The sequence below is a fragment of the Nelumbo nucifera genome, chromosome 1, assembly GCF_055504915.1.
Source record: "Nelumbo nucifera cultivar China Antique chromosome 1, China Antique-T2T, whole genome shotgun sequence".
Taxonomy (NCBI): Eukaryota; Viridiplantae; Streptophyta; class Magnoliopsida; order Proteales; family Nelumbonaceae; genus Nelumbo; species Nelumbo nucifera.
Genome location: NC_142649.1, coordinates 179,292,959 through 179,306,233, shown reverse-complemented (window position 1 = coordinate 179,306,233; position 13,275 = coordinate 179,292,959). Strand labels below are relative to the sequence as shown.

The window sequence follows — 13,275 nt, the reverse complement described above, 5'->3', positions numbered from 1 at the left end:
AAAAAGCATCTATGCCCCCTTTTAGATTTCACACTTTTAATATATTTTTAACTTTTCAGATTTATCAAATACCACCTAAATTAAAGGGAAAAAAAAAGTGAAAATGTGAAGAGAAGAACAATGCAATAGTCTATCCCAAGTCCTAATTAACCTTGCTGGTAGGGCTGCCAATGAACCAGATGGGGGTTGGGGGATGCGCTACCTAAAAAATTGAAATTCTACATTTCCGAGAACCGTGCAGCTTATAGATCGTTTTGGGCCTTGGATGGGAATGGGACACCACGATGTGATCACCAAGTTTCCATTAGACCAGCAATGGAAACTTGGTTGTAGATGTGATCACAAAAGAATGTGAAATCAATTAAACAACAATTACATATTCCATTTTCAAACGATTTAGTGCCCACGGTTGTGCCAGTAAGTACTGGACCCCTCTCACCGAAGCTGACCTTTCCCTCCAAGACGCCGTGCTAGCGCCCAATCCTTTTGCACTAAAAAAAGCAACAGGAAAAGAACAAAAATATTAAATTAAAAAAAAAAAAACAAAAACAGCAAGCCAAAAGGAAATATCTGTCTGACTGCCAAAATTGAGCTGGTACAAAGCCGTAACTTCAAGGCTACTATGTTAAAATAGTCTTTAGAAAGTAAATGCATGTCAGTGAGTTTTTTGCATTTAATTATCAAAACCGGTCTAAAAAGTGGGTTTCCTCATTTCTCCATCAGTCTGGAGTCCCATACTTCATCGGTTGAGAGAGAAATGAACTCAAAGGCATGACTATGTAGATATGGATTGAAATGAATTGTACTTAACTATTCACTATTACATAGAACTCGACCAATGAAGAATCAATGAGGAAATCACAAAAGTAGGTAAAGTAGTTCCAATAATTCAGCAGCAATCCTTGTCCATATATAACATTTGCCCTGCAAATATACATTTGTAGGTGTTTTAATTTCCCAACATCAAATTTAAACCCATGCATCTACTTCGAAAGGTTATTTAGATCAGCATGTCAAGGCTTTTAAGCACTAGTGATGCTCATGAGTTTGTTCCCCTGAAAGAATAGATTGTAATCTAACCCCTGAAAGACAAAGCAATAAGCTTTTAAGTTCAGCCACTTCAACTGTTTACAAATGGCCTCCAAGGCCAATAATCAATGCTGAGAGGATGCAACTGAACTGAGGCCCTGCTCTTCATTTGTGCCTCTCTTGGTTTCTACCCTATTTGTTGTCTGATCTGCTCTCCTACTCCCCCCCCTGGCAATTCCAACAAAAAGGAAGACCCCTTAACAAAATTTGTGCTATTTATTTCAAAGAATCCGATCATTTCCTTCCAAGGTAACCAATAGCTAGTTGATGCTATACATTCAACTTAACTAAGCCTTGCCCTAACTATACATAAATCCTTTCTGCAATTCTGCTCTGTTCAGTTCCATATACATCTTTAAATTGTGGGCTCAGCTGATTTGTATACATGCATAAAAATTAAATAGTAAGAAACAAGTTACAACAACTGTTTGTTCTCACAACTTGGAAAAGGCCTATGATCATGTGCAATGGAATGTTGTCAACCATCCGCTCCATAAGATGGGTTTTGGAATCAGAAGGAGTGGATTGAGATATGTGAATCATCTTTGAAGTTTTCAATTATGATAAATTGAGCTCCTGAAGCATTCTTTGCTGGAGAGAGGATGAGGCTGGAGAATCCCCTTTCCCTACTTTTATTCATCATTTTAGAAGCACCAAGTCAGTGTGAAAGGACAAGGAATGTAGACTGAAGGCTTCCAGGGGTGCAAAGATGGTCCATCAAATGACCTGTTACAATTCATGGAGAATTCTATCATCTTTTCAAAAGCTTGACATGAGGATATGCTATTCTCTAGGTGCTTGTTTATTAGTTTTGAAGTTGATTCTGATTTAAAAAGTGCCTTGTTAAACTCAAAGCTGATTCTAATTCAAAGTGCTTTGTATAATCTTTACTAAAGAAGTGCAAATACATGCACAGAAAACGCATTAAGAAGATACAAACAAAATCAATGAAGAATGTTGCATGAGTTTATTTGATTTTTGAAAATAAGAAACAAACACCACATGCTCCAACAAAGTAAAATGCATACATAGTTACATACATACATCATTGGTATTTTATTCGTTTGAGATTCAAAAACTCTTGTCTTTTTGTGTTTTAATTTTTGGTCTGACCCCTTTCTTGCATATTTGTCTTACATGTTTTAATCTCCCTCCAATACTTTGAAAGCTACTTAAAATGTGCTAAAAAAGCGCTTGTCCCACATTGAATAAGAAAATGGGAACGAGTATAGTAGAAAACTGCTGAATCAAGAATCTGTAAAGAAAAGAGATATTTCTTGAAGAAGAGAAAGAGAAGAGAAGAAATTGAGAAAGAAAAAGAAAGCAACCAGTTCTGACCACCCTCCTCACTAGTATATATACTTCTAATTAAAAAAGGGGTGCAATGACTAGTATGCCCATATAGGGCAGCTAACACATAAAACTGCATATATAACTCAAAAGAACCATTGAAAGGGACCCAACAAGAGTGTTGTGGTTCCCACTTCCTATCTAAACAATAAATAAACAAAAACAACTACTAAATATGCACAAATCTGCCCAAAAACCTCAACACTCCCCCCTTAAATTGGGAGTAAATGTCATACATTCCCAACTTGCGTAGGTCATGTTCAAGCTTGTTCTTTGCAACCCCTTTGATGAAGACATCAACTAACTGTAATTCCGAGGAGACATAAGGCAGGCAAATTTCTCTAGTTGTCACCCTCTCTCTTACGAAGTGTCTATCAACCTCAATGTGTTTTGTCTTGTCATGCTGAACCAGATTGTGGGCAATATTGATTGCAGCTTGGTTGTCACGATATAATATCATGGGCTCCTCAGCTTTTATCCCAATTTCACTTAGCAAGGATATAACCCAAAGTAGTTCTAAAACACCATGGGCCATAGATCTATATTCGGCCTCTGCACTTGATCTAGCCACAACTAACTGTTTTTTACTCTTTCATGAAACCAAATCTCCTCCTACAAAGGTGCATACCCCTGATGTAGATCTCCTGTCATCTAAACAACCTGCCCAATCTGCATCTATATAGGACTCCAGTTCAAATTCCCATGGTCTAAGAATAGAATCCCTCTACCAAGATGCTTCTTTAGGTATGCAAGTATCCTGTCAATGGCTTCCCAATGCTGAACCCAAAGAGCATGCATATACAGACTCACAACACTAACATAGGAAATGTCTGGACGTGTCATACATAAATATAATAACTGGCCTACCATCCTCTAATATCTCCCCACATCCTTAACCAACTCACCATCCAAAGCATTAATCATATGGTTTGGGTCAATAGGAGTATCAGCTGGTTTACTTCCTAGCTTCCCAATTTCCTACAATAAGTCCAACACATACTTCCTCTGAGAGATGAATATCCCATGCTTGGATCTTGCAACCTCAATCCCCAAAAACTATTTTAGTTCACCTAGATCCTTGATCTCAAACTTCTTCAGTGCATCAATCTCCCTCAGATCATTCCCTATAACAACTATATCAACCACATACACAATCAATACTAACACAAGTGCTTCTCTCCTTTTCACAAAGAAAGTATCGGACTGAGTCTATGTGTATCCAAACTGGATAAGTGCCCCTCTAAACCTATTGAACCATGCCCTAGGTGACTGTTTTTATCCACATAAGGATTTTTTTTTCAGCCTACAAGCTTTTCCCTCATTAACATTTTCATTAAAACCAGTTGGAATGTCCATATATACCTCCTCTTGCAAATCACCATTAAGGAATGCATTTTTAACATCAAGCTGGAAAAGAGGCCATGAATAGGTAGCTACTAGAGACAAGAGAATTCGAACTAAGCTCATCTTATCTACTTTTGCAACCAACCTTGCATTGTACCTCTCTATACTGCCATCAGCCCTATACTTCAGAGTGAACACCCATCTACATCCGATAGTCTCTTTGTCTATAAGAAGGTCAACTGTCTCCCATGTTCAGTTCTTAACCAAAGCCTCCATTTCTTCTTGCATAGCTATTCTCCACTCAAGTTTGGAGAGAGCCTCGTTGACATTCTTGGGTATCAATACAGAATCCAAGGAATAAAGGAATGCACGGTAGGAAGGTGATAGGGCATTGTAAGAAAGATGGTGTGAAATGCAATGGGTTGTACACTTTTCTTTCCCTTGCAGTGTGCAATGGAAAGATCAAGATCAATGGGATCAACTGCAACAATAGTGTTAGGTACAGAAACATCATCAACATGAGAAATAACAAGCTCAGGCTTAAGGGAAATACCTGGAATTGTATTAGCCGAACTTGGAATTTCAGATGGACTGACGGAGAGTGGTGTAGGTTCTTCTATTGGAGCATGTGTGGAGTCAATCCTCTTGCCTTGGCGCTGATAACACTGTGAGGCTGGCCATAATGGATCAAGCAGTGGGTCTGGAGCTACTAATGGTCTAACAACAAGTGGAACTGATGGATCAAATGAAACAAGAAAAGGAACAGACTGTGACTTCTCCTCTCCAAGATACTCCCCCTGAAGGGAACCATGAGAGAAAAAGAATGTAGATTCAAAAAAGGTAACATCCATAGTGACAAACCTATTCCCCAACATTGTATCATAACAAGAATACCCCTTTTGGTTTTAAGCATACCCAAGGAAAACACATTTATTGGCCTTAGGATCCAATTTCCTACGATGAGGACCAAGAATGCGAACAAATCAAACACACCCAAAAAACTCTCAGAGGTATATGAAATATCTCCCCATCTGGAAAAAAAAAAGACTGAATGGCACCTTAAGCCCCAGAATGCGTGAAGGTACACGGTTAATCAAGTACACGACTGTGAAAACTGAATCCCCCCAAAAACGAACAGGAACTGAAGCACACACCAGTATTTATACTTTTAATTAAAAAAGGGTACAATGACTAATATTCCCTTATAGGGTAGCTAACAAAAACAACTACTAAATCTACACAAATCTGCCCAAAAACCTCAACAAGTATGTAAGTGGAAGCTTGCCTTGGGGATTTGAGGATGCAAGAGAAGAAGAAAAGTATGAATATAAAGCAGTTGGGTTTGGGGTGTTTTTCACACATGTGTGCCAAATCAAACCAACCCGAGTCAACATGGGGTGTGGTATACACACACATATGGCACATTCAATTGTTTGTTTTCACTTATTTGTTTTTTGGTTTTTCTAATAACTTTCTTTGTAAGAGAAACATGTTGTGAGAAGGGTCACGCCACTTCCATTTCCCACTTTTTCCGAACATGGGATGTTTTCCTCTTTTATTGCCCTACATTTCTCCATAACAGATAGACATTTGCCTTTATAGGTGAGCCTTTCCTTTGCATTTGTAGGTCTTCCTCTCCTTTTGGTTTTCTTTTAGTCTTCTGGCGAGCCAAGTGCTTCTTAGCTGTAAACAGCAGTCCTTTTATAGGAACGCAAGCATAGAGAGATGATTGATCATTGAATCATGGGAGCATATCCCCTGTAGTCACTTCGCACAAAATATTTCCAATGGGGCAAAACCAACTTAAGGGTAGTGCTTTCGCACTCCTCGATCACAGCATTTCTATCCGTTTAGTTTTCCACATCTTTCTGGACAAGTTTAGTTCTCCGTAATTAATTTTGCAGCACCAAACAGGTCAACAGTTCTAATTTTGCAATGCAAAGCAGATCAGAGGTTCCATTTACAAATTAGTATAATTCATTCCATATATATGTGCCTATGTATATACATATCAGTCTTGTCAAAGATACATAATGATCAGTCTTGTCAAAGATACATTCATGTTCCATCAAATTGAAATCAAAATAGCCCTAGATTTCTTAGCAACACAGGCTGCATGAAGTGAAAGATTATAATCATCTTTTTTGTTTTAGTTCTTTCTTTTTGGGGGTGTCCATGTATGGTCATTTTTTGTCTTTGGATTTACTTGAAATGTCAGGTTACAGACTAACAATCATGTTATCAGTAAAGAGCAATTCAGTCCAATTCTATTGGAGATTCTAAGTCTACAGATCTTATTAGAATAGAGGAATGAGATTTAAAGTTAATATGGTTTTCTTTTGGAGTAAGGATGTTCTATTGCTCCTAAGAGCTAGAGATAATCAGCTTCTTCAACAAATTTGTCAAGTATTTGGCCGAAACTCTAGCCATATTTTGTGGTCCTCGATTCTCCTTTACTTCTGCTATTTTTTTCTTTATTCTGAGAATTACAGCCACATTCTTGCGGTCCTAACTCCTATAGCCCCACCTGAAATGATCAATAGCGATGCTTTGGGGACTGCTTTGTTACTCTATTTGTCACACAACAGCAAGACAAACATAAGGATGAGGTGCAGCACCCATGGATCCAAGAGACATTTATGCTCAAGAATAAATAGCTGCATTAAGGAGACAAAGTTGAAACTTTGACCAAACATGGATGTAGTGTATGCAGAGAATCCATCCCATGATAGAACTCGGTGCAAAGAACCATCTGAAGAACTTGATCCAAAATGGAAAGAAACATTTGTGAATTTTGAATTGGATAGAATATTCAGTCTATGATTAGGAAACTAAACCAGTAAGCCTTACAAAGATCTTCCATGGCCATTCATATCTAGCAAATGAATTGGAACTGTTACTAAGAAAGGATCTGTCAGTTTAAAAGGAAGAAAAAGAAAACTTTCTATCACCCTCAGTGAGAAAACCAGTCTCTCCTTTGACAGATTTGGTTTGTAACTTCGTATTTGGTTGACTCCTAAAACCTGCGCATGCTCCTTGATTGTCCTCTATTTTTGCTGTTTTCCCCTTTATTTTAAGCATTTCAACCATGTTTGTGTGGTCCTAAGGCCCAGCCAGCCTGCACTAGTTGCCTAGACAATTGACCACATAGATTACCTTACATGATACAAATGTGTTTGTTTTTTATCAGTAACAAATGTTTCATATGTAATATTGGAAATTTAGCTAATACATATTTACATAATTTATTTGCACCCTTTTCTACACCAAGGATTAAAGTATCAGTATCGGGTATCGTATCGGAGAATTCGAATATGGATACAGATATGGATACAGTAGAAATCTGCTGAATTAAAAAATATGAAATAAAGTAGTTTCTTGAAGAGAGAAGGAAGAGATAGGGAGAAGAAGAGAAGAAGAGAGTTTGAAAGAGAAGAGAGCAATAATTCTGGCCGCCCCCCTCACTTATTATTTATACTAAAATAATAGAACAGTACAAAGACAATTATGCCCTCATAGGGCGGCAAAACATAAAACAGCACATGTAACCTTCAAAAAACATAATAAAATTTGGACTCACATAACTGCTATGGTCCCCACCTCCCATCTAACAACTAACATAAACATCTACTTAGAAAAACATCATAAAACTAATTAATCTTCAACACTCCCCGTCAAATTGGGAGTAAATGTCACACATTCCCAACTTGTGTAGATCATGTTCAAACTTGTTCCTTGCCACCCCTCTAGTGAGAACATCAGCCAACTGCAACTCTGAAGAGACATACGGCAAACAAACTTCTCCGGTTGTCACCCTTTCTCTTATAAAGTGTGTCTATCAACTTCAATGTGTTTTGTCCTATCATGTTGAATTGGATTGTGAGCAATATTGATTGCAGCCTGATTGTCACAGTATAACATCATAGGTTCTTCTGCTTTCACCCCAATCTCACTCAAAAGAGATCTAACCCAAAGAAGTTCTGAGACACCATGAGCCATGGATCTATACTCAGCCTCTACACTCGACCTTGCCACAACCGCCTGTTTCTTACTCTTCCAGGAGATCAAGTTTCCACCTACAAAGGTGCACACTCCTGATGTAGACCTCCTGTCATCTAAGCATCTTGCCCAGTCTGCATCTGTATAGGATTCTAGCTTTAGATTCTCATGATTTGAGAAAAGAATACCTCTGCCAGGGTGTTTTTTCAGATATGCAAGTATTCTCTCAATAGCTTTCTAGTGCTGAACCCGAGGTGCATGCATGTACTGACTCACAACACTGACAGCATAAGAAATATCTGGTCGTGTCATACACAGATACAGCAGTCGGCCCACCATTCTTTGATATCTCCCCACATCCTTTACCAACTCACCATCCACACCATTAATTCTGTGATTTGGATCAATAGGAGTGTCTGCTGACAGCAGTTGGCCCACCATTCGTTGATATCTCCCCACATCCTTTACCAACTCACCATCCACACCATTAATTCTGTGATTTGGATCAATAGGAGTGTCTGCTGGTTTGGTCCCCAGCTTCCCAGTCTCTCGTAGTAGGTCAAGTACATACTTTCTCTGTGAAATGAAGATCCCGTGCTTGGATCTTGCAACTTCAATCCCTAAGAAGTATTTGAGCTCACCAAGATCTTTGATCTCAAATTCTTGCTGCAATGATTTTTTTGAGATCATTAATCTCTTCTAGATCATTTCCTATCACCACTATATCATCCACATACACAATCAGAATTGACACCAAAGCATCTCTCCTCTTCACAAAGAGGGTGTGATCAGACTGTGTCTGTGTGTATCCAAAACGGATGAGTGCCCCTCTGAACCTGTCAAACCAAGCCCTAGATGACTGTTTCAGTCCATACAGAGATTTTTTGAGTCTGCACACCTTTCCTTTATCAACATTTTCATAAAAGCTCGCTGGAATGTCCATATATACCTCCTCCTGTAAATCACCATTGAGAAAAGAATTCTTGACATCAAGCTGAAATAAAGGCCATGAATAGGTGGCTACTAGAGATAAAAGAATACAAACTGAACTCATCTCAGCTACTGGTGCAAAGGTTTCTAGATAATCAACACCATAGGTCTGAGTATACCCTTTTGCTACCAACCTTGCCTTGTACCTCTCTATCTTGCCATCAGCCTTATACTTCACTGTGAATACCCATCGACATCCAACTATCTCCTTGTCTGGGGGCAGATCAACTATTTCCCAAGTATGGTTTTTGACCAAAGCATCCATCTCATCTTGCATGGCTATTTTCCACTCAGGTTTGGAGAGAGCCTCAATAACATTCCTGAGTATATACACAGAATCTAGGGAAGAAAGAAAAGCAGGATAGGAGGGTGATAAGGCACTGTAGGAAAGATGGTGTGAATTGCAATGGGCTGTACACTTTCTCTTCCCCTTACGAAGTGCAATAGGAAGGTCAAGGTCAGTGGGATCAGCTGCAACAGTGGTGTTAGGGACAGAAACACTATCATCAGAAAGCATAACAGGCTCATGGGGAATACCTGGAACTGTATCTGCCGAATCTGGAGTTTCAGAAGGACTGACAGAGAGTGGTGTGGGTCGAGGATGTGTGGAGTCAACCATCATCTGCCAGCGCTGATATTGCTGTGAGGCTGCCCGTAGCGGCTCAGGTAATGAAACTAGAGGTGCAGGTGTTGGTTGAACTGATGGTGTAGGTGTTGGCTGAACTGATGGTGCAGGTGCTGGCCGAACTGATGGTGCAGGTGGTGGCTGAACTGATGGTGTAGGTGCTGGCTGAACTGATGAAGGCACCAAAGGAACAGGAAGAGGAACAGATTGTGTGTTCTCCACCCCAAAACGCTCCCCCTATGGAGAACCACTCGAGAAGAAGAATGTGGACTCAAAAAAGGTAACATCCATAGTGACAAATCTGCTCCTCGACACTGGATCATAACAACAATACCCCTTTTGGTTTTGAGCATACCCAAGGAAAACACATTTCTTTGCCTTAGGATCAAATTTCTTGCGATGAGGGCCAAGAATGTGAACAAAAAAAACACAGCCAAAAACCCTCCGAGGTATATGAAATATCTCTCCATCTGAAAAAAGTAGGCAAAATGGCACCTTAAACCCCAAAGTCCGTGAAGGAACACGGTTAATCACATGTACGACTGTAAGAACTGCATCTCCCCAGAACTGCACAGGGACTGAAGCACGCACCATAAGACTCCTTGCCACCTCCACAATGTGTATATTTTTCCTCTCAGCAACTCCATTCTGTTGCGGTGTATATGCACAACTGCTCTGATGAATTACACCATGCTAAGAGATACGTGGTTAGATCCTTCTCAAAATACTCTCTGGCATTATCTGATCTAAAAACCTTAGTTCTCACTCCAAATTGTGTGAGAACCATTTGGTGGAATTGTCGTACCAAATTAGAAACCTCATCACGTGATTTCATCAAATATAGCCAAGAATATCGTGTATAATCATCCACAAACAAAAGAAAGTAACGGAATCCTCCCATGGAAGGGATTTGATAAGGCCCCCATACATCAGTGTGAACAATATTAAAGGCAAAAGTACTTCTTCTATTACTTGGTTTAAAAGACTGTCTACAATGTTTTCCTAACTGACAACTCTCACACTCCAAATTAGATAATTGAACAGACTTAAACAGCTTTGGGAAAAGACATTTCAAAGAATTAAAAGAAAGATGTCCCAAGCGGTTGTGCCAAAGCATAATCTGGTTCACTGACTCTAACCAACTACTACTGCTACTGCTAATATGATGGCACTGATGTCTCGGAATCTCATCCAGAAGGTAGACTCCATTCACCTCACGACCACTCCCAATCATCTTCTTTGACTCTAGATCCTGCAAAACACAATTACCAGGAAAAAGGTCACAGAACAATTCAAATTTTTTGTCAAAGAACTAACAGACAGTAAGTTGGTATGAAGTCTAGGGACATGTAAAACAGAGGGCAGAGTTATATCATTGGTCACTCTAACTGTCCCCTTCCCAGCAATAGGTATATGTGAACCATCTACTGTAAAGACTTTGTCTCTACCAAAGCACAACTGATAGGAACTGAAAATGGTAGGGGCATTAGTCATATGCTCAGATGCTCCTGAGTCTATAATCCAAGGAGGTCCCTCCTTACCTAAAGTGGATGCAAGATTTGCAATTGCATATGGACTACCTGTATGTGCAAAGGAAGTGGTGTAGTTGGCTCCTGCATTCTACTGTCCATCTGGAAGGCTAGGGCTAGGTGAATCTTTCTTACTCATAAGCTGTCCAAACCTCTCCAATTCTGTTCTCACTGCTGCTACTGCAATAGATTCCCAATCAATTTGGGAGAGTGGAGCTAAAGAGTCTCCTGTAGTGGCTACATTTGCATTTCCCTTCTTGTTTCTTATCCGAGCAAGCATAAGATTTGGATGAAGCTTCCAACAAGTGTCCCTAGTATGCTTAGGCTTCTTGCAATAATCACACACCAAGTCCTTCTTATCTTCCCTTCTAGTCTCATTACTCCCCCTGTCTCCATTCGGCTTAGGTTTTGTTGTACCAACCATGGCCGACTAGTCAGTCTCATGCTGTCTCAGCATTACATTCCTCCTACTCTCCTCTCCAGAGACAAAAGCATAGGCCTGAGAGAGTGTCACACCCTCTCTAGAAAGAATATGTTGCCTAGCAATGTCAAATTCAGGGTTCAATCCTGCCAAGAACTCAAAAACCCTATTCCTCTCTACCAGTTGGTGATAAGTTGCTGCATCATTTACACTTTCCCATACCATAGTTTCTAAGTGATCTATTTCCTGCCATAGGTTTTTCAGCATGGAGAAATACACAGCAAGAGGTTTTTCCCCTTGTTTCAAACTTATAACCTGATTTCTTAACTGATAGGCTCTGGCTTCATTTTGCTTCTGAGAGTAGGTTTCAATTACTCCATCCCAAATCTCCTTGGCAATATTAGCCCATAGGAAATTTTTTGCAATATGAGGTAACATAGAATTACACAGCCAGGACATTACCATGTAATTCTCTAGCACCCATCGAGAAGAGTCTTATCAAGTTTCTTCTCCTCCCCGGTGAGAAACCCTAATTTTCCACGGGCACCAATAGCCATCTTAGCTGATTGTGCCCACTCCAAATAATTCGTCCCATCAAATTTTACTGTAGTTATGATCCCAAACCCAAAAAAAATCACTACTACCTCCAACACCCAGTTCCACAGTACCAGTAGGTTTCATCTCGGTATTCCAACTCTCCATTTACGTCAAAAATAGATTGGAGGCCTTCAAAAAATAATTTAATACCACACACGCAAAGACCAACCCTTCCAGAAGAAGAAAACCCTAGCTGGAGGGAAATATCTCTCCTCCCCACGCCTCCCACCAGAGAGAAAAGGGAATCTTTCACTCTGGAAGGCCTAGAAAAATGCAGAAACCAAACCGCCCTCTTCAGAAAATCAAAAGAAAACTAACAATACCTGGGCGCCAAAGATCATATCAAAAACTAAGAGTCCAACTTTTCTGGGACTCTTCCTCGTACTCCAGTTCTTCCTGATTTTGATGTCGGACAGTAAATCACCTTCCTGATGTCTCGATCCCACCAAAAACTCCAAGAACTGGGCAATCTATATTAGATCGATCAGCCCTTTACTTCTTCATGCAATCGGCTGATCTAGGGTTGCATGAGAATGCTTCAAGAAACCATAGCTACTGCTCCAATACCAAGTAGAAATCTGTTGAATTAAAAAATATGAAAGAAAGTAGTTTCTTGAAGAGAGAAGGAAGAGATAGGGAGAAGAAGAGAAGAAGAGAGTTTGAAAGAGAAGAGAGCAATAATTCTGGCCACCCCCCTCACTTATTAAATATACTAAAATAATAGAACAGCACAAAGACAACTATGCCCTCATAGGGCGGCAAAATATAAAACAGCATATGTAACCTTCAAAAAACATAATAAAATTTGGACTCACATAACTGTTGTGGTCCCCACCTCCTATCTAACAACTAACATAAACATCTACTTAGAAAAACATCATAAAACTATTTAATCTTCAACAAATACGCTTTGGAAACACATGGATACGAATGAAAAATATGAAAACAGATGGGTACGTTAGGGAAATACATACAAATTCCACAAATACATTAATAACACCAAATTTAAGACCAAAATAGTCGCAAATAGTATATAAATACATAAGAAGTGTGTATTTCAATGGTGTATTAGTGTATATGAAAAATATATTGGGATGCCTAGATATCATATAATTTTATTTATAATGCATCAATCAAGAGTCCAAGACACTAAACAGATGTGCATATTATATTTTGATTATTATATCAGTTATTTTTTTATTTTACTATTTTAATTTTTTAACATTAACAAAAAATCAACTAAATATTAAATTCTCAAATGCAAATTAAAATACCAATTAATAATTCACAAAAATATAATATTAACTTAAAGTATATCAAATTTATTAAAA

General features: G+C 39.1%; 1 protein-coding gene across 2 annotated transcripts in view; it reads right to left on the bottom strand.

Moving 5' to 3' along the window:
- LOC104600331 (histone H3-like centromeric protein CENH3) overlaps positions 1-13,275 on the bottom strand; it is a 31,537-nt gene continuing 18,262 nt past the window's right edge. Inside the window, exon 7 of one of the 2 annotated variants that reach the window (XM_010263215.3) lies at positions 1-491. In XM_010263215.3, the coding sequence (XP_010261517.1) occupies positions 436-491 (56 nt within the window). In that variant the 3' untranslated portion in view covers positions 1-435. Of the gene's footprint in view, positions 492-1,304; positions 1,816-13,275 lie in introns of those variants that run through there. The other variant, XM_010263214.3, reaches the window with a different exon arrangement.